At 44.9% G+C, this 25,392-nt stretch overlaps 1 protein-coding gene across 4 annotated transcripts in view; it reads left to right on the forward strand.

Annotated features, from left to right (window-relative positions):
* The window catches only part of si:dkey-71h2.2 (low density lipoprotein receptor adapter protein 1), a 136,607-nt gene that overhangs the window by 102,298 nt on the left and 8,917 nt on the right, over positions 1-25,392 (forward strand). For all 4 annotated transcript variants that reach the window (XM_042301101.1, XM_042301102.1, XM_042301103.1 and 1 more), the window contains exons 4-8: positions 12,722-12,836; positions 13,269-13,341; positions 13,924-14,007; positions 14,602-14,723; positions 17,811-17,845. In XM_042301101.1, coding sequence (XP_042157035.1) covers positions 12,722-12,836; positions 13,269-13,341; positions 13,924-14,007; positions 14,602-14,723; positions 17,811-17,845 — 429 coding nt within the window. The remainder of the gene's footprint in view (positions 1-12,721; positions 12,837-13,268; positions 13,342-13,923; positions 14,008-14,601; positions 14,724-17,810; positions 17,846-25,392) is intronic.

Raw genomic sequence — 25,392 nt, forward strand, 5'->3', positions numbered from 1 at the left:
TCTCTCTCTGCGTCTCTGTCTCTCTCTGTCTCTGTCTCTGTCTCTCTCTCTCTCTCTCTCTCTCTCTCTGTCTCTCTCTCTCTGCCTCTCTCTCTCTCTCTCTCTGCCTCTCTCTCTCTCTCTCTGTCTCTGTCTCTCTCTCTCTGCCTCTCTCTCTGCCTCTCTCTGTCTCTCTCTGTCTCTCTCTCTCTGCCTCTCTCTGCCTGCTCTCTGTCTCTCTCTGTCTCTCTCTCTCTGTCTCTCTCTCTCTGCCTCCCTCTCTCTCTCTCTCTCTCTCTCTCTCTCTGCCTCTCTCTCTCTGCCTCTCTGTCTCTCTGCCTCTCTGTCTCTCTGTCTCTCTCTCTCTGCCTCTCTCTCTCTGCCTCTCTGTCTCTCTGTCTCTCTCTCTCTGCCTCTCTCTCTGCCTCTCTCTGTCTCTCTCTGTCTCTCTCTGTCTCTCTCTCTGCCTCTCTGTCTCTCTGTCTCTGTCTCTCTCTGTCTCTCTCTCTCTGCCTCTCTCTCTCTCTCTCTCTCTGCCTCTCTCTCTCTCTCAATTCAATTCAATTCAAGGGCTTTATTGGCATGGGAAACATGTGTTAACATTGCCAAAGCAAGTGAGGTAGACAACATACAAAGTGAATATATAAAGTGAAAAACAACAAAAATTAACAGTAAACATTACACATACAGAAGTTTCAAAACAGTAAAGACATTACAAATGTCATATTATATATATATACAGTGTTCTAACAATGTACAAATGGCTAAAGGACACAAGATAAAATAAATAAGCATAAATATGGGTTGTATTTACAATGGTGTTTGTTCTTCACTGGTTGCCCTTTTCTCGTGGCAACAGGTCACAAATCTTGCTGCTGTGATGGCACACTGTGGAATTTCACCCAGTAGATATGGGAGTTTTTCAAAATTGGATTTGTTTTCAAATTCTTTGTGGATCTGTGTAATCTGAGGGAAATATGTCTCTCTAATATGGTCATACATTGGGCAGGAGGTTAGGAAGTGCAGCTCAGTTTCCACCTCATTTTGTGGGCAGTGAGCACATAGCCTGTCTTCTCTTGAGAGCCATGTCTGCCTACGGCGGCCTTTCTCAATAGCAAGGCTATGCTCACTGAGTCTGTACATAGTCAAGGCTTTCCTTAATTTTGGGTCAGTCACAGTGGTCAGGTATTCTGCCGCTGTGTACTCTCTGTGTAGGGCCAAATAGCATTCTAGTTTGCTCTGTTTTTTTGTTAATTCTTTCCAATGTGTTAAGTAGTTATCTTTTTGTTTTCTCATGATTTGGTTGGGTCTAATTGTGCTGCTGTCCTGGGGCTCTGTAGTGTGTGTTTGTGTTTGTGAACAGAGCCCCAGGACCAGCTTCTCTCTCTGTCTCTCTCTGTCTCTCTCTCTGTCTCTCTCTCTCTCTCTCTCTCTCTCTCTCTCTCTCTCTCTGCCTCTCTCTCTCTGCCTCTCTGTCTCTCTGTCTCTCTCTCTCTGCCTCTCTCTCTCCACCTCTCTGTCTCTCTGTCTCTCTCTCTCTGCCTCTCTCTCTGTCTCTCTCTGTCTCTTTCTGTCTCTCTCTGTCTCTCTCTCTCTGCCTCTCTCTCTCTCTCGCTCTCTCTCTCTGTCTCTGTCTCTCACTGTCTCTCTCTCTCTGCCTCTCTCTCCCTCTCTCTCTCTCTGTCTCTGTCTCTCTCTGTCTCTCTCTCTCTCTCTCTCTCTCTGTGAAGTTTAATAGATTAGAAACCAAACACATAATTGGAAAGAGGTACTTTGATGTGTGAGTTAAAGGCAGTGGGGAATCCTTGTATAACGATACATCTATTGTTTTAATGTGGTTTGAGCGACAACAAAAGGGAGACACCACAAAACTAGCTAATTCATTATTTTTTTGTTCAGGATTGAACAAAAACTAGACTTATTATTACTCTTTATAATATAACAAATTAGAACTGTAAACAAATTAACTTATTTGTTTGTAAAAAAAAAATAATAATAATAAAAAGTGACTGTCAAATAATGTCCAAATTAGTCCAGTAGTTTCTCTGTTGATGTTTTGTATGGCTTACAGTGAGGGCAATTGGTTCAACTCTAATATGCATTATAGAACACACACACACACACACTTCTGAACAATCTGGCGTGTGAAATGCTTCCTTGGCTCTATTCTTGTGATACACGTTCACACGGACATCACAGACCCTGTCAAATCTAAGTGCGTGTGAAAGATTTCTCCACAGTAGACACTAATTGGGATTTTCAATTACATTCATGAGCAGAACAGAGCTAGCTGGCTAGCTGTCATCATGAAGTGCTTTGAGAGACTAGTCAAGGACCATATCACCTCCACCCTACCTGACACCCTTGACCCACTCCAATTTGCTTACCGCCCAAATAGGTCCACAGACGATGCAATCTCAACCACACTGCACACTGCCCTAACCCATCTGGACAAGAGGAATACCTATGTGAGAATGCTGTTCATCGACTACAGCTCGGCATTCAACACCATAGTACCCTCCAAGCTCGTCATCAAGCTCGAGACCCTGGGTCTCGACCCCGCCCTGTGCAACTGGGTACTGGACTTCCTGACGGGCCGCCCCAGGTGGTGAGGGTAGGCAACAACATCTCCTCCCCGCTGATCCTCAACACTGGGGCCCCACAAGGGTGCGTTCTGAGCCCTCTCCTGTACTCCCTGTTCACCCACGACTGCGTGGCCATGCACGCCTCCAACTCAATCATCAAGTTTGCGGACGACACAACAGTGGTAGGCTTGATTACCAACAACGACGAGACGGCCTACAGGGAGGAGGTGAGGGCCCTCGGAGTGTGGTGTCAGGAAAATAACCTCACACTCAACGTCAACAAAACTAAGGAGATGATTGTGGACTTCAGGAAACAGCAGAGGGAACACCCCCATCCACATCGATGGAACAGTAGTGGAGAGGGTAGCAAGTTTTAAGTTCCTCGGCATACACATCACAGACAAACTGAATTGGTCCACTCACACAGACAGCATCGTGAGGAAGGCGCAGCAGCGCCTCTTCAACCTCAGGAGGCTGAAGAAATTCGGCTTGTCACCAAAAGCACTCACAAACTTCTACAGATGCACAATCGAGAGCATCCTGGCGGGCTGTATCACCGCCTGGTATGGCAACTGCACCGCCCTCAACCGTAAGGCTCTCCAGAGGGTAGTGAGGTCTGCACAACGCATCACCGGGGGCAAACTACCTGCCCTCCAGGACACCTACACCACCCGATGCTACAGGAAGGCCATAAAGATCATCAAGGACATCAACCACCCGAGCCACTGCCTGTTCACCCCGCTGCCATCCAGAAGGCGAGGTCAGTACAGGTGCATCAAAGCTGGGACCGAGAGACTGAAAAACAGCTTCTATCTCAAGGCCATCAGACTGTTAAACAGCCACCACTAACATTGAGTGGCTACTGCCAACACACTGTCAATGACACTGACTCTACTCCAGCCACTTTAATCATGGGAATCGATGGGAAATGATGTAAATATATCACTAGCCACTTTAAACAATGCTACCTTATATAATGTTACTTACCCTACATTGTTCATCTCATATGCATACGTTGATACTGTACTCTATATCATCGACTGCATCCTTATGTAATACATGTATCACTAGCCACTTTAACTATGCCACTTGGTTTACATACTTATCTCATATGTATATACTGTACTCGATATCATCTACTGTATCTTGCCTATGCTGCTCTGTACCATCACTCATTCATATATCCTTATGTACATATTCTTTATCCCCTTACACTGTGTATGACAGTAGTTTTTTTTGGAATTGTTAGTTAGATTACTTGCTCGTTATTACTGCATTGTCGGAACTAGAAGCACAAGCATTTCGCTACACTCGCATTAACATCTGCTAACCATGTGTATGTGACAAATAAAATTTGATTTGATTTGATTTAGAACAGAACAGAACAGAACAGAACAGAACAGAGTAGAGCAGAGAACTAGCTAGAGTAGAACAGACCAAAGTAGAACACACCAAAGTAGAACAGAACAGAGCTAACTAGCTAGAGTAGAACAGAATAGAGCAGAGCTAACTAGCTAGAACATAACTTAATAGCTAGAACAGAACAGAGCTAACTAGCTGGAACAGAACAACTAGTTGGAACAGAACAGAGCTAACTAGCTGGAACAGAACAGAGAACTAGCTAGAACAGAACAGAGTTAACTAGCTGGAACAGAACAGAGAACTAGCTAGAACAGAACAGAGTTAACTAGCTGGAACAGAACAACTAGTTGGAACAGAACAGAGCTAACTAGCTGGAACAGAACAGAGAACTAGCTAGAACAGAACAGAGTTAACTAGCTGGAACAGAACAGAGAACTAGCTAGAACAGAACAGAGTTAACTAGCTGGAACAGAACAGAGCTAACTAGCTAGAACAGAGCTAACTAGCTAGAACAGAGCTAACTAGCTAGAATAGAACAGAGTTAACTAGCTGGAACAGAACAGAGATAACTAGCTAGAACGGAACAGAGCTAACTAGCTGGAACAGAACAGAGATAACTAGCTGGAACAGAACAGAGATAACTAGCTGGAACAGAACAGAGATAACTAGCTAGAACAGAACAGAGTTAACTAGCTGGAACAGAACAGAGATAACTAGCTAGAACAGAGCTAACTAGCTAGAATAGAACAGAGTTAACTAGCTGGAACAGAACAGAGATAACTAGCTAGAACGGAACAGAGCTAACTAGCTGGAACAGAACAGAGATAACTAGCTGGAACAGAACAGAGATAACTAGCTGGAACAGAACAGAGATAACTAGCTGGAACAGAACAGAGATAACTAGCTAGAACAGAACAGAGCTAACTTGCTAGAACAGAGCTAACTAGCTAGAACAGAATGGAGCTAACTAGCTAGAGCCAGCCTCAGTAGGCAATCAACAGCCTCTGAAGCATCAGAGTACCATCAACTGACCGTTATGGCAACTGAATATGATTTCAAACACACTATCATACCGCAACAAGAATATTGTTTTGCCTTTGTTCCAGCTTACCAGTTTGGATTGAAAAGGAATGCTAATTTAAATGGTTCTGGTCTGGTTTGTCCAACCTGCACACAGCTGTGACTAAAGGGTTTATAATAAGCCAGAAGACTACAGAGAGATGGGGTTAAACACTGTACAGTGCTCTGCCTCTGATGTTCACTTAATATACATAGCTATTTTATATCCGTAGCCTGTGTGTGTGTATTTGTGCACGTGTGCATGTGTAACCTCCAACATTCAGCTTTTAAAGGCAGAAGCTTAAGGATGCATCCCAAATGGCACCCTATTCCCCATATAGTGCACTTCTTTGGATCAAGACTCCTAGGCTGGTAGTGCACTATAAAAGGGACATATATGGTGCCATTTGGGATGACTGTTTAAATCAATACCATCTCCTGTAGCTTCTTTTAGCCCACTTAAAGATGACAGAGCTAATGCATTCACTGTGTGCCTGCATCCTAAATAGCATCCTATTAGCTATATAGTGCCCATAGGGCTCTGGTCAAAAGTAGTGCACTATGTAGGGAAGAGGGATGCCATTAAGGACACACACTGTATATATTAGGGATCACTGGCAAGCTGTGAGCTGTCATCCAACAGAATGTTTTAGTGAGCTTTGTTTAGATTGCTTTTAGATAGGCAGTTAAGACACACACAAACACACACACACACAAAAAGACAGCGTAATACACACACACACAAACATTCGCACCTTTAAAACCAACCACTCACCATGGCCTTAACTTGCTACAATAGTTATTGGTCGTTGAAAGATGGATCTGGTATGGATCAGTGGTCTATAGTGTTATTACAGGGAACGGTAATATGGTCTATATCCCTCAAACCTCAAAGCCAGTTCTGTAACTTATTTTAATCCCCCCCACCCTCTAATCAGGGAATGATTTAGACCTGGGACACCAGGTGGGTGATTCCCCCTCTAATCAGGAACTGATTTAGACCTGGGACACCAGGTGGGTGATTCCCCTCTAATCAGGGACTGATTTAGACCTGGGACACCAGGTGGGGTGATATTAATGATCAGGGCCTGATTTAGACCTGGGACACCAGGTGGGTGATTCCCCTCTAATCAGTGACTGATTTAGACCTGGGACACCAGGTGGGTGATTCCCCTCTAATCAGGGACTGATTTAGACCTGGGACACCAGGTGGGTGATTCCCCTCTAATCAGGGACTGATTTAGACCTGGGACACCAGGTGGGTGATTCCCCTCTAATCAGGGACTGATTTAGACCTGGGACACCAGGTGGGTGATTCCCCTCTAATCAGGGACTGATTTAGACCTGGCTCCGGACCTGGTACAGTAAGAGTTGTATTGGTCTATAGTATTTTTCCAGGATCGGTAATGTGGTCTATTTTCTTTTTCCAAGATTGGTAATGTGGTCTATAGTGTTTTTCCAGGATCGGTAATGTGGTCTATAGTGTTATTACAGGATGGGTAATGTGGTCTATAGTGTTATTACAGGATCGGTAATGTGGTCTATAGTGTTTTTCCAGGATCGGTAATGTGGTCTATAGTGTTATTACAGGATTGGTAATGTGGTCTATAGTGTTTTTCCAGGATCGGTAATGTGGTCTAAAGTGTTATTACAGGATTGGTAATGTGGTCTATAGTGTTATTACAGGATGGGTAATGTGGTCTATAGTGTTATTACAGGATGGGTAATGTGGTCTATAGTGTTATTACAGGATGGGGAATGTGGTCTATACTTTTCCCTTTCAGCCAGGCAACCCCCTGGCCGTTGTGTAATGAAGTTTGTTTGGTTTTCTTAAGTTTTCTATTCACAAACAATTAGTTATTTCTCTAATTGGTTGGCCTGGCTATAGAAATAAATAGCTAACACAAACGAAATCGACGAATGCTAACAAGCCGGGTTCGCGACCAATGCCTCAATGGATTCAAAGATACTCACGTTGGTTGTCTTGTACGTCTCGGCTCTGTGCATGCTCAGGCTGCCCTTTCTCCAATCAGTTTTATGTGAGACTAGGGGACGACTGTTCCTCTACTAGTCCGTGGCGCAGGTTCTCTTGAAAATCGTGTAGCTTTCTTTAGGGAGCTTTGTGTTTCCTATAGTGACTTTCTTTCCCGGCTGCCCGTACCTCGGCTGAGTCTTGAGTTAAGACGCAGAGATGATTTGGGTCGTTGGTCGAGTCAAATGTCTCCCGGCTCCTGTGTCTCACTCTATCGTCAGTTACGGGAGGCTACTCTAAGAAAGAGGGCTACCAGGTTCTGTGGGTATCCCCCCACCACCTGTGTCTGTTTTGGTTAAGCACCGCTTGCCTCTCTTCCCGGAAGGTTTCTGATCCCACCTCGGTGGTCTGGTCCAATGTAAACTTTCTGGACCAGGTTAGCTAACAAGCACTGCATAGCATGCTAGCCCAAGGCGAGCTAGCTACTACTAGCTATTCCTGCCTCCCCACGGTGGAGTTGCTTGGGTAGCTCTCTCTTGTTTAGTATACGTAGCGTTAAGTAATTTGGTTATTCTAAACAGACCATGTTGTGGTCAAAGAGGATAGCTAGCCTAGCTTAGACTAAAGAGCCTCCTGGCTAATGTCGGCTAGCATGCATAACTTCCGGTGAATGTAGCTTATTAGCGTTCCCCCCCGGGGATATGGCAACCCCATTCCTATTTTCAATACCTGGAGTTGGAGGGAGTAGAGAGAGCGGGGCTTGCGTGCTCCTCCAATGAGTAAAGTAGCCCCCCACCCCCACCCCGAACAAAATGTGTACATTTCTAGACATCTTTTGAAAAGCAAGTCAGGTAAAGAGCTTTTTTTGTCTTAAAGGGGCAGTGTTGTATTTTGAGTGGCGCAGTGGTCTAAGGCACTGCATCTCAGTGCAAGAGGCGTCACTACAGTCCCTGGTTAGAATCCAGGCTATATCACATCTGGCCGTGATTGGGAGTCCCATAGGGCGTCGCACAATTGGCCCTGCGTCGTCCAGGTTTGGCCAGGGGTAGGCCGTCATTGTAAATAAGAATTTGTTCTTAACTGACTTGCCTAGTTAAATAAAGGTTAAATAAAAAATAAATTGAGACAAACTTGAATAAGCTATGTAGCCAATAGGCAGAGGATAGCATAATTTGTCTGATTCTCTGCAATAATGGTATGGGAATAATTCTGCATTTTATTTTGTACAGTGGTTTGACATTGTATACAGCTTATTTTGTACATAATGTTGATGCTACCGCCTCTTATGACCGAACAGAGCTTCGAACTGGACAAATCTTCATGAGTCAGACAGGAAGGAGATAATGTTGCTCCAAGACAAGGCCCAAATCCCCGTCATTCACATGGAGAAAATAAGGAAATACAGGGGGCAGAGATCAGGGTGCTGTCGTGGTAATTTCCTGTATTACTAAATGATGAGAGTTACAAACCACACACCAGTCAGAGTTACACTGAAACTTCATCATTTAATAATATGAGATTCACCATAGCCCTGTGACACTCAGATCAATTCAGTGTCTATAAATGAATTCTGAGAGTGCTTACAAAAGAATACTTAGTCTCTTTTATAGCCAAGATACACCCCTCTCAACTCACATGACGAACCACAGATCTTAGGAACAGGGCCTATTACTTGAAAGAGGAGTATCCCATAACCAGATAGCATTAGCTATAAATTGCCGTTCAGTTTGGTCTCAGACGAGGTTCTACTTCTCGTTCTTGGTACTTCATAGTACCAAAACATTACCTCATCCAATGGCATATATCAATTGTCAATTCTAGATACTTCAATCTCAAATACACTCCCTCCTGGGCAAGCTCACGGAGGGGAGTGAGCCTCTAGGTCATATACTAGGTCAAGATTCATGCAACATCAGAGGGGACATACAATGGTTCCAGACACTGCCATACTCCAAGTGACTATCTCACATAAGCATATTATGCCTAGTAAAGCATAATAAAACATCTTATTTATCAATGATACTTAACTAATTCTGATTCAGCTACGACAGTGCCTTTTGAGAATTTGTCGGCGAGTTGGTAACCCTCCTCTACCATCCGTTCTATTGGCCAACGTGCAATCACCGGAGAATAAACTGGATGAGTGCCGTCCGAGACTATCCTACCAACGGGACATTAAAAACTGTAATATCTTATGTTTCACCGAGTCGTGGCTGAACAACGACACGTGCATCAGCAGGACAGAACAGCTATGTCTTGTAAGATGAGGAGTGGGGGTGTGTGTCTGTTTGTCAATAACAGCTGGTGCACAATGTCTCTATAGGTAGTCTTGAGGTAGTCTTGAGGTATTGCTTGCCTGAGGTAGAGTCATATGCTATGATAAGCTGTAGACCTCACTATCTACCAAAAGAGTTTTCCTCTATATTTGTTTCGTAGCCGTCTATTTACCACGACAAACCAACTCTGGCACTAAAACCACTCTCAATGAGCTGTATAAGCTTGAAAGTAAGCATTTCACGAATACCTAATACTGTATTCGGCGCATGTGACAAGAGTAAAATTAGATTTGATTTTGTTTCGTTCCAGAGGCCTCAGTGCCCATTTTGAGGGAGGAAATATCCTCCTGTTTCCAGAAACAGACAATCTGAGTGGTTGTCGAAGATCCAGGATGTACAGCCGGTATTTCTTGGTTCTGAAAAGGGCCGGGACTTTGCATCCCATTCTAGACTTACGTGCCCTTAGCAAGCACCTCAGAGTTTACAAACGCTCAGGAGCCGCAAGCTATTACAGCCGATTGGTTGGTGGAGGCGGAGTCTAGGGGGCAAGCGGTATTTCACACATCCATCCCACTGTCCCGGATTCAGTCTCTAGACTTCATAGGAAACCAGAAAAAGAGCTGCCTGACTTCGGTAGCAGAGCATTCCGTTACTCACTCTCGTATTGCTTTTTTTCTATCTCCATGGAGGGTGTCCAGGATGGGACATACAGTGCCTTTACAACAGTGCTTACGCTTACAGAGATGATGGTTTCTGTGATGAAAGTTGTTCCCTTTGGGATATTGTTGATGCGGGGCTTCCAGTGAGGAACGGATTTCATTGGCATTGTCAGGCGTGATTGTAGATCCTTCAACCAAAGTTGCGAGAGTTCAACTCCCCAAAGTGTGTTCTACCGGGTTTCCCTCCTTCAGGGAACAGTAGTTATAGTCATAATGTTACCTTTTGAACATAGTGTGTTCTACCTGGCTCCTCTCCTTCAGGGAACAGTAGTTATAGTCATAATGTTACCTTTTGAACATAGTATGTTCTACTGGGTTTCCCTCCTTCAGGGAACAGTAGTTATAGTCATAATGTTACCTTTTGAACATAGTATGTTGTACCTGGTTCCTCTCCTTCAGGGAACAGTAGTTATAGTCATAATGTTTAGTTTTGAACATAGTATGTTGTACCTGGTTCCTCTCCTTCAGGGAACAGTAGTTATAGTCATAATGTTTAGTTTTGAACATAGTATGTTGTACCTGGTTCCTCTCCTTCAGGGAACAGTAGTTATAGTCATAATGTTACCTTTTGAACATAGTGTGTTCTACTGGGTTTCCCTCCTTCAGGGAACAGTAGTTATAGTCATAATGTTTAGTTTTGAACATGAATACTCTCTGTTTCCTTCTCCTTTCATTGGCTGTTGTTGAAACTGGGGTTGATTGTTACGTAGATAACAAGAAACATTTCCAGAACGTTCTCGCTCGGTTCTCATTTGCGTGTGACATTGTGTTTTAATAGATGTATGTAGATTGAGTAGGAGTGCTGATATAGGATCAGTTTTGTCTTTTAGATCACTGTTAAAAAATATTACATGGACAGATAGAATCTGATCCTAGATCAGCGCTCTTCCTCTGAGAGGTTAATAACCGTGGCCCCTGGTAATGAATCTCTTTCTAAGCCTGTTCAGAGATTTTACATCTTTGACAAGACAGCTTAAGATTCCGTAAGGAGTTATTTTTTTTAAGACCGTAAAGCTAATGTGTTCAGTTTGTTTCTGCTCTGTATTCCATGTTCTGTCTGTGTCCCAAATGGCACCCTGTTCCTTTACATGTAGTGCACTACTTTTGACTAGGACCCGTAGGGGTTTGGGACACAGTCTCTTTGGCCCATCTGTGATCTATATATACCTAATTAATATTCATGTTTTCCCCCTCACGCCCTGCTGTGATTGGCCTGCTGCTCATGCATATGCAACAGGTTGGGAAGAGCAGAGTGGAGTTATGAGTATAAAACTATCATCATATTCTCTCTTTCTCTCTCTCACGCTCTGTCTTTCTCTCTCTCTCACTCTCTGTCTTTCTCTCACTCTCTCTCTGTCTTTCTCTGTCTTTCTCTCTCTCTCTCTCTCTCTCTCTCTCTGTCTCTCTGTCTCTCTCTCTGTCTTTCTCTCTCACTCTCTCTCTTTCTTTCTCTCTCTGTCTTTCTTTCTCTCTCTCTCTCTCGCTGTCTTTTTCTCTCTCTGTATTTCTCTCTCACTCTCTCTCTGTCTCTCTCTCTGTCTTTCTCTGTCTTTCTCTCTCTCTCTCTCTCTCTCTCTCTCTCTCTGTCTCTCTGTCTCTCTCTCTGTCTTTCTCTCTCACTCTCTCTCTCTCTGCATTTCTCTCTCACTCTCTCGCTGTCTTTTTCTCTCTCTGCATTTCTCTCTCACTCTCTCGCTGTCTTTTTCTCTCTCTCTCTCACTCGCTCTGTCTTTCTCTCTCACTCTCTGTCTTTCTCTCTCACTCTCTGTCTTTCTCTCTCTCTGTCTTTCTCTCTCTCTCTCTCTCTCTCTCTCTCTCTCTGTCTTTCTCTCTCTCTCTCTGTCTTTCTCTCTCACTCTCTGTCTTTCTCTCTCTCTGTCTTTCTCTCTCTCTCTCTCTCACTCTCTCTCTTTCTCTCTCGCTATCTCTCTCTATTCAATTCAATTCAAAGGGGCTTTATTGGCATGGGCAACACTACATGACCAAAAGTATGTGGACTGTTTCCACAAAGTTAGAATCATCTAGAATGTCATTGTATGCTGTAGCATTAAGATTTCCCTTCACTGGAACTAAGGGGCCCAAACCAATGAAACAGCCCCAGACCATTATTCCTCCTCCACCAAACTTTACAGTTGCACTATGCATTGGGGCAGGGGGCATTCTCCATCCGCCAACCCAGATTTGTCCGTTGGATGATGGTGAAGCGTGATTCATCGCTCCATAAAAAAATAAAAATGTTTTACCCCTTTTGGTAGTTACAGTCTTGTCTCATCACTGCAACTCCCGTACGGATTCGGAAGAGGCCATGCGTCCTCCGAAACATGACCCTGACAGGCCGCACAGCTTCTTGACACACTGCTGGCTTAACCCGGAAGCCAGCCGCGCCCCAATGTGTCCGAGGAAACACCGTCCAACTGACGACCCGAAGTCAGCTTGCAGGCGCACGGCCCACCACAAGGAGTCCCTATAGCACAATGAGACAAGGAAATCCCTCCCCTAACCCGGAAGACGCTGGGCCAATTGTGCTACCGTCTCATGGGTCTTCCGGTCACTGCCGGATGTGAGACATCGAACACGACGCTGTGGTGACACCTCAGCACTGTAATGCAATTACATAGACCGCTGCTCCACTCGAAAGGCCGTGATTCATCACTCCAGAGAGTGTTTATGAAGTCAGGTTTTATTTGACATTGCAGTGAAGTTTGTGTTTTCCCATGTCATGTTCTTCCATATCCTTGATGGGAGTTGTATTTTTCTCTCCTCCTGCAGAATCTCTTACTGCACAGCAGATAAAACTCAGGACAAGGTGTTTGCCTACGTTTCCCAGAGTCAGTTCAATGAGACACTTGAGTGCCACGCTTTCCTCTGCCACAAGAAGAAGATCGTAAGTGAGCAACAGTTTTCATTTTTGAAAAGACACGCGCATCTTACTGTTATCATTTAAAAGTCCTGTTTGATAGTAATGATCCCAGGCACTGAATATCACAAATAAGACCTTAAATAAATGAAGGAGTTTTATTCGTCTGACTTCATAAGACACCAGGATTTTCAATAGAAGACCAAACTTACTCTCTTTAGATTCAGACTGCAGTGAAAAAGGCGTGTGTGGCTCCATCTTGTGGTAACAATGGGTAGTGCACGTATGATAATGTTTACTGTGTATTTGCTTAAACTCTACAGTAAGGGCCAGTTTAACTATGGTAGACCTCACTCTGGAGATATAGTTCAGAGCCATGTATCATTCCCTGAGGTTCTTTGAAGATGTAGCCAATCAGAGTGCGTTATTCTCTGAGGTTCTGTGTTCTGTCATTGACAGGCCCAGGCTGTGACGCTAACAGTAGCCCAGGCCTTCAAAGTAGCTCTGGACCTGTGGGAGATTGCTCAGGAAGGTGAGTACTAACTCTAACAGTAAATCAGGAAGGTGAGTACTAACTCTAACAGTAAATCAGGAAGGTGAATACTAACTCTGACAGTAAATCAGGAAGGTGAATACTAACTCTGACAGTAAATCAGGAAGGTGAGTACTAACTCTAACGGTAAATCAGGAAGGTGAGTACTAACTCTGACAGTAAATCAGGAAGGTGAGTACTAACTCTGACAGTAAATCAGGAAGGTGAGTACTAACTAACGGTAAATCAGGAAGGTGAATACTAACTCTGACAGTAAATCAGGAAGGTGAATACTAACTCTGACAGTAAATCAGGAAGGTGAGTACTAACTCTAACGGTAAATCAGGAAGGTGAGTACTAACTCTGACAGTAAATCAGGAAGGTGAGTACTAACTCTGACAGTAAATCAGGAAGGTGAGTACTAACTCTAACAGTAAATCAGGAAGGTGAGTACTAACTCTAACAGTAAATCAGGAAGATAGATCATTAATGCTGTTAATGCTGTTGATCTAAGTGTGCAGAGATTCTTCCCCTTTAAGGTCAGAGTCTTCTCTTCTCTTTGCTTCTCCTCTCTGTCCTCAGATAAAAGTAAGAAGGCCAGGACGTGCTGCTCATGTTCTGTCAGCGATGGACAGACAGAGATGACAAACACACACTGTGTCTCAGGTAGGTCAACTTCCTGGTACTCTTGTTGTATATGACCTTTCGCTGCTCAACTCTAGCACGGCAGGGAGTCTGCAGATGTAGACCCCTCCGTTGGACACACTCACTGCGCTTGAGGTAAGTCACTTAGCTACTCTCTGCTCCACTCTCCTCTCGGTGCTCATGGCTTCAGGGGAGACAGCTGGAGATTCTGCTAAAGTGGCGCAGTAAAGCCTCGGGGACCTGGTCTGATCACTACGGTTGAAAGTTTCAGGTCATTAAAATTCTACTGCTGTGATGGCCATGTCCCATGGGCTATCATTGATCTACTCTGTCCTGTGACGCAGGGTCAATGGGAACAACAAAAGATGAGCCTCCTCTCTCTCTCTCTCTCTCTCTCTCTCTCTCTCTCTCTCTCTCTCTCTCTCTCTCTCTTTATCTCTACCTCTCCCCTCCCTACCTCTCTCTCTCTCTTTTCTCTACCTCTCCCCTCACCTCTCTACCTCTCTCTCGCTCTCTTTTTCTCTACCTCTCCCCTCCCCTCTCTACCTCTCTCTCTTTTTCTCTCCTCCAACCTCCCTCCCTTGCTCCTTCCCCCTCTGTCTCTGTCTCTCTCAGACTCAGAGAAGCACCAGCCCCAGGAGAAGGAAGAGAAACTGAGACGGCCATTCTTCTCCATGTCGTTCAGCTCGCCCCGCAACAAACCCACCCGGAAACGACCAATCAAACACGACTCCTGGGTAGGTCGCGACCTTGGGTTCCAGGCCTCTGATTGGTCTAACCAGTCTCATTATCACACCTAATGTGACTCAAACAGTATTTCTTCTCCTCTGAGGATGAACTGGGTCTGTTCCAGGATATTGTTTAGAGATAACGGATGAGAATCTGGGTCTGTTCCAGGATATTGTTTAGAGATAACGGATGATAATGACATGAACCCCATTCTGCGGCGGACTGGGACCAGATATCAGCCATGGCATTTCTAATACACCGGCCCCCAATTATGAACCAGATAATGATCATTTTGCACAACAAACAGGCCCACTAGGCTTCAAATGTACCAGCCCATCTGGCACATGCCAGAAATGCCAGATGGCCAGTTCGCCCCTGTCCCCATTAGACATGGCCTCTATTATAATAGAGGTGGATAGTCTTCTCTACTACAGGCTTTAAAACTCTGTAGTGCCAGGGGGTTCTTTTCGAAACAGCCATATACTATATACATTATTAAGGTGTAGAGGTCACCCCTAAATACTAGTTTATGGTTCACAAATCCTAAACTTAACAAGTTATGATAGCTGACCCTGGATCAGTGATTAGTTGAATGTTCTATTCCAAACACAAGAGTTGTTACTTGTTATGCAGCTGTGTTGACATATACTGGCCACTAGGTGGCAGAGTTTCCCTTTGACTGTTAAATACTCCACATCATCCGATACGTGTCCTCACTGGGAGACTAGATCAACCACATCTCATCAACTAGTCTGTCAACTACATTATAAAGTCTCTCTCTCTCTCAATTCAATTTAAAGTTTTTTTTATTGGCATGGGAAACATATGTTTACATTGACAAAGCAAGTGAAATATCATATTATCATATTATCTATGTTTATATACAGTGTTGTAACGATGTACAAATCGTTAAAGTACAAAAAGGGAAAATAAATAAACATAAATATAGGTTGTATTTACAATGGTGTTTGTTCTTCATTGGTTGCCCTTTTCTCGTGGCAACAGGTCACAAATCTTGCTGCTGTGATGGCACACTGTGGAATTTCACCCAGTAGATATGGGGGTTTATCAACATTGGATTTGTTTTCTAATTCTTTGTTGATCCGTGTAATCTGAGGGAAATATGTCTCTCTAATATGGTCATACATTTGACAGGAGGTTAGGAAGTGCAGCTCAGTTTCCACCTCATTTTGTGGGCAGTGAGCACATAGCCGGTCTTCTCTTGAGAGCCATGTCTGCCTACGGAGGCCTTTCTCAATAGCAAGGCTATGCTCACTGAGTCTGTACATTGTCAAAGCTTTCCTTAAGTTTGGGTCATTCACAGTGGTCAGGTATTCTGCCACTGTGTACTCTCTGTTTAGGGCCAAATAGCATTCTAGTTTGCTCTGTTTTTTTGTTAATTCTTTCCAATGTGTCAAGTAATTATCTTTGTGTTTTTCTCATGATTTGGTTTGGTCGCTCTCTGTCTTTCCCTCTCGCTTCACTCTCTTTCGTCACTCTCTTTCTCTCTATTTACTGAATATTCTTTATTAAAAGTCTCCCAAAGGATGTATCTGAAATATGTCTCCTTTACTATTCTAAATTTGACCGTACGTCACAAACCAATATTATTAACAAACAAATATTGATTTAAAATATTGATATACACTGAGCGTATCAAACGTTAGGAACACCCCCCCCCGCGTCCTCAGAACAACATCAATTTTGTACACTCAGTGGAGATTGAAAACAGTGCAGAGATTAAATACGGCTCTGCAGCTCCTGGTAATTCACTTAAAACCTCTTAAGGATCCAACCTTTAAAACATTTTCGTCTAAAATTACATACCCAAATCTATCTGCCTGTAGCTCAGGACCTGAAGCAAGGATATGCATATTCTTGATACCATTTGAAAGGAAACACTATGAAGTGTGTGGAAATGTGAATTGAATGTAGGAGAATATAACACATTAGATCTGGTAAAAGATAATACAAAGGGGAAAAAAAACATTTTGTTTTGTACCATCATCTTTGAAATGGAAGAGAAAGGCCATAATGTATTATTCCAGCCCAGGTGCAATTTCGATTTTGGCCACTAGATGGTAGGAGTGTATGCGCAAAGTTTTAGATTGATCCAATGAACCATTTCGTATCGGTTCTAAATGTTGTATCAAGACTGCCCAAATGAGCCTAATTGGTTTATTAATACATTTTCAAGTTCATAACTGTGCACTCTCCTCAAACAATAGCATGGTTTTCTTTCACTGTAATAGTTACTGTAAACTAGACAGTGCAGTTAGATTAACAAGAATTGAAGTTTTCTGCCAATATCAGATATGTCTACATCCTGGGAAATGGTCATGTTACTTACAACCTCATGCTAATCACATTAGCTTAACTGTCCCGTGGGGTGGGGACGCCGATTTAATAAATAAAACCATCACTGCGCTATTTGATTGATTGAAGCTATGTGGGTGAAGCTATTTCATAATATGGTGCATTGAGGAGGTGTATAGAATTGATACTGGTAAGGCTTTTTTGTTATAAATGTTACAGTTTGTAGGTTATATTGGTCTGCACATTGATGTGTACAGTGTCATGTGGGGGTTGTCTTGGTACTGTTTCTACTCACAGAATGTGGAGGTCATGTTACGATTTGTAGGTTATATTGGCCTGCACATTGATGTGTACAGTGTCATGTGGGGGTTGTCTTTGTACTGCTTCTACTCACAGAATGTGGAGGTCATGTTACGATTTGTAGGTTATCTACGATGCACATTGATGTGTACAGTGTCATGTGGGGGGTTGTCTTGGTACTGCTTCTACTCACAGAATGTGGAGGTCATGTTACGATTTGTAGGTTATATTGGCCTGCACATTGATGTGTACAGTGTCATGTGGGGGTTGTCTTTGTACTGCTTCTACTCACAGAATGTGGAGGTCATGTTACGATTTGTAGGTTATTTTCGATGCAGATTGATGCATACAGTACATTTTGTCTCATGGGGTTGTATTGATACATTCTACAGTACATTTTGTCTCATGGGGTTGTATTGATTCTGTACTACAGTACATTTTGTCTCATGGGGTTGTCTTCGTTCCCTTTTTATTCACAGGACGTGGAGGACGGCCTCGATGATGCGTTCTCAAGGTAATATTTAAAATGTTTTACATTCTGTTGTTTGTCAAATACTGTAAATATAATTTATTTACATGTTTTAAGCCCCAACCTGAGACTGTATGAAAAAAACACGTTTCTGGGTTGACATTTCCAGATTACTTTCCCCGCAAATCAAGGTCACATCTATCCACTAATAGTTTAATAAAGTAACTGTTGGTAAAGTAGAGTAAAATAAAAATAAATGTAGTGGTGTACGGACTGACTTGAGATCAGTTGTAGTGGTGTATGGACTGACTTGAGATCAGTTGTAGTGGTGTATGGACTGACTTGAGATCAGCTGTAGTGGTGTAAGGACTGACTTGAGATCAGCTGTAGTGGTGTATGGACTGACTTGAGATCAGTTGTACATGTAATGGTGTACCATCCAAGCTCGTCATCAAGCTCGAGACCCTGGGTCTCGACCCCGCCCTGTGCAACTGGGTACTGGACTTCCTGACGGGCCGCCCCCAGGTGGTGAGTGTAGGCAACAACATCTCCTCCCCGCTGATCCTCAACACTGGGGCCCCACAAGGGTGCGTTCTGAGCCCTCTCCTGTACTCCCTGTTCACCCACGACTGCATGGCCACGCACGCCTCCAACTCAATCATCAAGTTTGCGGACGACACAACAGTGGTAGGCTTGATTACCAACAACGACGAGACGGCCTACAGGGAGGAGGTGAGGGCCCTCGGAGTGTGGTGTCAGGAAAATAACCTCACACTCAACGTCAACAAAACTAAGGAGATGATTGTGGACTTCAGGAAATAGCAGAGGGAACACCCCCCCATCCACATCGATGGAACAGTAGTGGAGAGGGTGGCAAGTTTTAAGTTCCTCGGCATGCACATCACAGACAAACTGAATTGGTCCACTCACACAGACAGCATCGTGAAGAAGGCGCAGCAGTGCCTCTTCAACCTCAGGAGGCTGAAGAAATTTGGCTTGTCACCAAAAGCACTCACAAACTTCTACAGATGCACAATCGAGAGCATCCTGGCGGGCTGTATCACCGCCTGGTACGGCAACTGCTCCGCCCTCAACCGTAAGGCTCTCCAGAGGGTAGTGAGGTCTGCACAACGCATCACCGGGGGCAAACTACCTGCCCTCCAGGACACCTACACCACCCGATGTTACAGGAAGGCCATAAAGATCATCAAGGACATCAACCACCCGAGCCACTGCCTGTTCACCCCGCTATCATCCAGAAGGCGAGGTCAGTACAGGTGCATCAAAGCTGGGACCGAGAGACTGAAAAACAGCTTCTATCTCAAGGCCATCAGACTGTTAAACAGCCACCACTAACATTGAGTGGCTGCTGCCAACACACTGACAATGACACTGACTCAACTCCAGCCACTTTAATAATGGGAATTGATGGGAAATTATGTAAATATATAAACAATGCTACCTTATATAATGTTACTTACCCTACATTATTCATCTCATATGCATACGTATATACTGTACTCTATATCATCGACTGCATCCTTATGTAATACATGTATCACTAGCCACTTTAACTATGCCACTTTGTTTACATACTCCTCTCATATGTATATACTGTACTCGATATCAGCTACTGTATCTTGCCTATGCTGCTCTGTACCATCACTCATTCATATATCCTTATGTACATATTCTTTATCCCCTTACACTGTGTATAAGACAGTAGTTTTGGAATTGTTAGTTAGATTACTTGTTGGTTATTACTGCATTGTCGGAACTAGAAGCACAAGCATTTCGCTACACTCGCATTAACATCTGCTAACCATGTGTATGTGACAAATAAAAGTTGATTTGATTTGTATTGACTGACTTGAGATCAGTTGTAGTGGTGTATGGACTGACTTGAGATCAGTTGTAGGGGTGTACGGACTGACTTGAGATCAGTTGTAGTGGTGTATGGACTGACTTGAGATCAGTTGTAGAGGTGCATGGACTGACTTGAGATCAGTTGTATGTGTAATGGTGTATGGACTGACTTGAGATCAGCTGTAGTGGTGTACGGACTGACTTGAGATCAGCTGTAGTGGTGTATGGACTGACTTGAGATCAGCTGTAGTGGTGTATGGACTGACTTGAGATCAGCTGTAGTGGTGTACGGACTGACTTGAGATCAGCTGTAGTGGTGTATGGACTGACTTGAGATCAGCTGTAGTGGTGTATGGACTGACTTGAGATCAGTTGTATTGGCAATTAAGGAAATTAAACTAAATGTAGCCAGCCAGGGTATATTTCCCTGGCTCTCTCTACATCTACATATGTTGGTGCAGCAGGGTAGTCTAGTGGTTAGAGTGCTGGACTAGTAACCAGAAGGTTGCAAGTTCAAATCCCGAGCTGACAAGGTACAAATCTGTCGTTCTGCCCTTGAACAGGCTAGTTAACCCACTGTTCCTAGGCTGTCATTGAAAATAAGAATTTGTTCTTAACTGACTTGCCTAGTAAAATAAAAAATCTAGGCTGGGCCCTTTAAACTAAAAATGCTTACATATATATTTTTTTTGCTACCTCAGCTGCAGTAGGCAACACTAAAACAATCTTTAGGCTGGTTTACAAAATATATTATTATACAATGCTACCTTTTTTCTAAACATCCAAATTCACTTTCAAATGATACATTCAGAACAAAACATGTCTTTCAACTCTGACCTGTTGTTTTGGGTTCTGTACATTTCTGACTATATGTTTTTGTTGTTGTCTGAAAATAGAAAATAACATATAATTTGAAAACTACAGACCTTGTCTGTTTGGAAATTTAACTGAAATCTTACTGCTGGCAATCCCACCGGCACCGTACCGGCCTCCTAAATATCTATCCCTGTCTCTGTTCCTCACTGCCTAGAGGGGGCTGCTCGTACGGGTGCAGGGGGTGGCACCGCATTTGTGGAGTAGAGCTGGGGCTTTTTTAGGATGGAAGGAGGCAGTAGGGTGGTACGTGGGGGCGACCCCAGGGGGCCTTGAGGAGATGAATGGGGGTCCTCCGGTTAACGGGGAGCTTTGTATGACTGACTGAAGAGGAGACGGCAGAGGAAAAGCTGGAGGAGGAAGGCAACATGTCCTGGGGTGGGTAGCCACCCCATAACAACAACCTAGTGCTGTATCCAACATGTCCTGGGGAGGGTAGCCAACCCATAACAACAACCCAGTGCTGTATCCAACATGTCCTGGGGAGGGTAGCCACCCCATAACAACAACCTAGTGCTGTATCCAACATGTCCTGGGGAGGGTAGCCACCCCATAACAACAACCTAGTGCTGTATCCAACATGTCCTGGGGAGGGTAGCCAACCCATAACAACAACCCAGTGCTGTATCCAACATGTCCTGGGGAGGGTAGCCACCCCATAACAACAACCCAGTGCCCTATCCAACATGTCCTGGGAGGGTAGCCACCCCAATAACAACAACCTAGTGCCCTATCCAACATGTCCTGGGGAGGGTAGCCACCCCATAACAACAACCTAGTGCTGTATCCAACATGTCCTGGGGAGGGTAGCCACCCCATAACAACAACCTAGTGCCCTATCCAACATGTCCTGGGGAGGGTAGCCACCCCATAACAACAACCTAGTGCTGTATCCAACATGTCCTGGGGAGGGTAGCCACCCCATAACAACAACCCAGTGCTGTATCCAACATGTCCTGGGGAGGGTAGCCACCCCATAACAACAACCTAGTGCTGTATCCAACATGTCCTGGGGAGGGTAGCCACCCCATAACAACAACCTAGTGCTGTATCCAACATGTCCTGGGGAGGGTAGCCACTGCATAACAACAACCTAGTGCTGTATCCAACATGTCCTGGGGAGGGTAGCCACCCCATAACAACAACCTAGTGCTGTATCCAACATGTCCTGGGGAGGGTAGCCACTGCATAACAACAACCTAGTGCTGTATCCAACATGTCCTGGGGAGGGTAGCCACTGCATAACAACAACCTAGTGCTGTATCCAACATGTCCTGGGGAGGGTAGCCACCCCATAACAACAACCTAGTGCTGTATCCAACATGTCCTGGGGAGGGTAGCCACCCCATAACAACAACCTAGTGCCCTATCCAACATGTCTGAAAGACTGTTTAGATAAAACAAACGTTGCCACATTGATTATTGCGATCCTAAATGAATATACTTGTTTTTTATAAGAACAACACATGTGGATAATTGTTTAAATCTAACTGGCCTTTCATGTCATAACCTCATGTTATTGTTGTATTTTTTATTATCTTCCAAAGACAACAAAAAAACATTACCCCAACAGGGTCACCTGGTAAGACTGACCTGGCAACAACATAGCCTGGCAACAACGTAGCCTGGCAACAACGCAGCCTGGCAACAACGTAGCCTGGCAACAACGCAGCCTGGCAACAACGCAGCCTGGCAACAATGTAGCCTGGCAACAACGTAGCCTGGCAACAACGTAGCCTGGCAACAACGTAGCCTGGCAACAACGCATCCTGGCAACAACGCAGCCTGGCAACAACGTAGCCTGGCAACAACGTAGCCTGGCAACAACGTAGCCTGGCAACAACGTAGCCTGTAGTGAGGGGTGTAGGGTGTACCTCCTTCGTGGGAGGAACCAGAGGAGCCTGGGGTGGTGGAATATTGAGTACAACCAATATCATTTATGTCTCCATAAAACACCTATATGCTTTAATATTAATTGCAAGTTGTTGTTTTTTTGCTACACTCACAAAATCCAACTCTCTCAGGAAATCAAACCACACAGACATGAAGCCGTATCCTACCTTTTGATGTCCAGCTGAGAGTGAATGACGTTTCCTATGACAGAGGTGTTGTTCAGGTCTTTTACTATGTCCTTAGCCCCGCTAGTGCTGATGAAAATCTCCTCCACCTTTCCAAACATGATGTACATCTTGGCCACGAAGGGATACTTGATGTTGTCATTGAGGTGACCTTGTAGAACTCATCCATAGGTCACCTCCTTGAGGGGTGACCTTGTAGAACTCATCCAGAGGTTACCTCCTTGAGGGGTGACCTTGTAGAACTCATCCAGAGATTACCTCCTTGAGGGGTGACCTTGTAGAACTCATCCAGAGGTCACCTCCTTGAGGGGTGACCTTGTAGAACTCATCCATAGGTCACCTTCTTGAGGGGTGACCTTGTAGAACTCATCCAGAGGTCACCTTCTTGAGGGGTGACCTTGTAGAACTCATCCAGAGTTCACCTCCTTGAGGGGTGACCTTGTAGAACTCATCCATAGGTCACCTTCTTGAGGGGTGACCTTGTAGAACTCATCCAAGGGTTACCTCCTTGAGGGGTGACCTTGTAGAACTCATCCAGAGATCACCTCCTTGAGGGGTGACCTTGTAGAACTCATCCAGAGATTACCTCCTTGAGGGGTGACCTTGTAGAACTCATCCAGAGGTCACCTCCTTGAGGGGTGACCTTGTAGAACTCATCCATAGGTCACCTTCTTGAGGGGTGACCTTGTAGAACTCATCCAGAGGTTACCTCCTTGAGGGGTGACCTTGTAGAACTCATCCATAGGTCACCTTCTTGAGGGGTGACCTTGTAGAACTCATCCAGAGGTTACCTCCTTGAGGGGTGACCTTGTAGAACTCATCCAGGGTTCACCTCCTTGAGGGGTGACCTTGTAGAACTCATCCAGAGGTTACCTCCTTGAGGGGTGACCTTGTAGAACTCATCCATAGGTCACCTTCTTGAGGGGTGACCTTGTAGAACTCATCCAGAGGTCACCTCCTTGAGGGGTGACCTTGTAGAACTCATCCAGAGATCACCTCCTTGAGGGGTGACCTTGTAGAACTCATCCAGAGGTTACCTCCTTGAGGGGTGACCTTGTAGAACTCATCCAGAGGTTACCTCCTTGAGGGGTGACCTTGTAGAACTCATCCAGAGTTCACCTCCTTGAGGGGTGACCTTGTAGAACTCATCCATAGGTCACCTCCTTGAGGGGTGACCTTGTAGAACTCATCCAGAGATCACCTCCTTGAGGGGTGACCTTGTAGAACTCATCCAGAGGTTACCTCCTTGAGGGGTGACCTTGTAGAACTCATCCATAGGTCACCTTCTTGAGGGGTGACCTTGTAGAACTCATCCAGAGGTTACCTCCTTGAGGGGTGACCTTGTAGAACTCATCCAGAGATCACCTCCTTGAGGGGTGACCTTGTAGAACTCATCCAGAGGTTAACTCCTTAAGGGGTGACCTTGTAGAACTCATCCAGGGGTTACCTCCTTGAGGGGTGACCTTGTAGAACTCATCCAGAGGTTACCTCCTTGAGGGGTGACCTTGTAGAACTCATCCAGAGGTTACCTCCTTGAGGGGTGACCTTGTAGAACTCATCCAGAGATCACCTCCTTGAGGGGTGACCTCTCACCAGGGGTTACCTTCTTGAGGGGTGACCTTGTAGTGACCTTTGAGGGTGACCTTGTAGAACTCATCCAGAGATCACCTCCTTGAGGGGTGACCTTGTAGAACTCATCCAGAGTTCACCTCCTTGAGGGGTGACCTTGTAGAACTCATCCATAGGTCACCTTCTTGAGGGGTGACCTTGTAGAACTCATCCAGAGATCACCTCCTTGAGGGGTGACCTTGTAGAACTCATCCAGAGATCACCTCCTTGAGGGGTGACCTTGTAGAACTCATCCAGAGATCACCTCCTTGAGGGGTGACCTTGTAGAACTCATCCAGAGATCACCTCCTTGAGGGGTGACCTTGTAGAACTCATCCAGAGATCACCTCCTTGAGGGTGACCTTGTAGAACTCATCCAGAGATCACCTCCTTGAGGGGTGACCTTGTAGAACTCATCCAGAGATCACCTCCTTGAGGGGTGACCTTGTAGAACTCATCCAGAGATCACCTCCTTGAGGGGTGACCTTGTAGAACTCATCCAGAGGTTACCTCCTTGAGGGGTGACCTTGTAGAACTCATCCAGAGATCACCTCCTTGAGGGGTGACCTTGTAGAACTCATCCAGAGATCACCTCCTTGAGGGGTGACCTTGTAGAACTCATCCAGAGGTTACCTCCTTGAGGGGTGACCTTGTAGAACTCATCCAGGGGTTACCTCCTTGAGGGGTGACCTTGTAGAACTCATCCAGGGGTTACCTCCTTGAGGGGTGACCTTGTAGAACTCATCCAGAGGTCACCTCCTTGAGGGGTGACCTTGTAGAACTCATCCAGAGGTCACCTCCTTGAGGGGTGACCTTGTAGAACTCATCCAGAGGTTACCTCCTTGAGGGGTGACCTTGTAGAACTCATCCAGGGGTTACATCCTTGAGGGGTGACCTTGTAGAACTCATCCAGAGGTCACCTCCTTGAGGGGTGACCTTGTAGAACTCATCCAGGGGTTACCTCCTTGAGGGGTGACCTTGTAGAACTCATCCAGGGGTTACCTCCTTGAGGGGTGACCTTGTAGAACTCATCCGGAGATCACCTCCTTGAGGGGTGACCTTGTAGAACTCATCCAGGGGTTACCTTCTTGAGGGGTGACCTTGTAGAACTCATCCAGGGGTTACCTTCTTGAGGGGTGACTTTGTAGAACTCATCCAGAGGTCACC

Source organism: Oncorhynchus tshawytscha, linkage group LG18 (assembly GCF_018296145.1).
Source record: "Oncorhynchus tshawytscha isolate Ot180627B linkage group LG18, Otsh_v2.0, whole genome shotgun sequence".
In the NCBI taxonomy this organism is placed as follows: domain Eukaryota; kingdom Metazoa; phylum Chordata; class Actinopteri; order Salmoniformes; family Salmonidae; genus Oncorhynchus; species Oncorhynchus tshawytscha.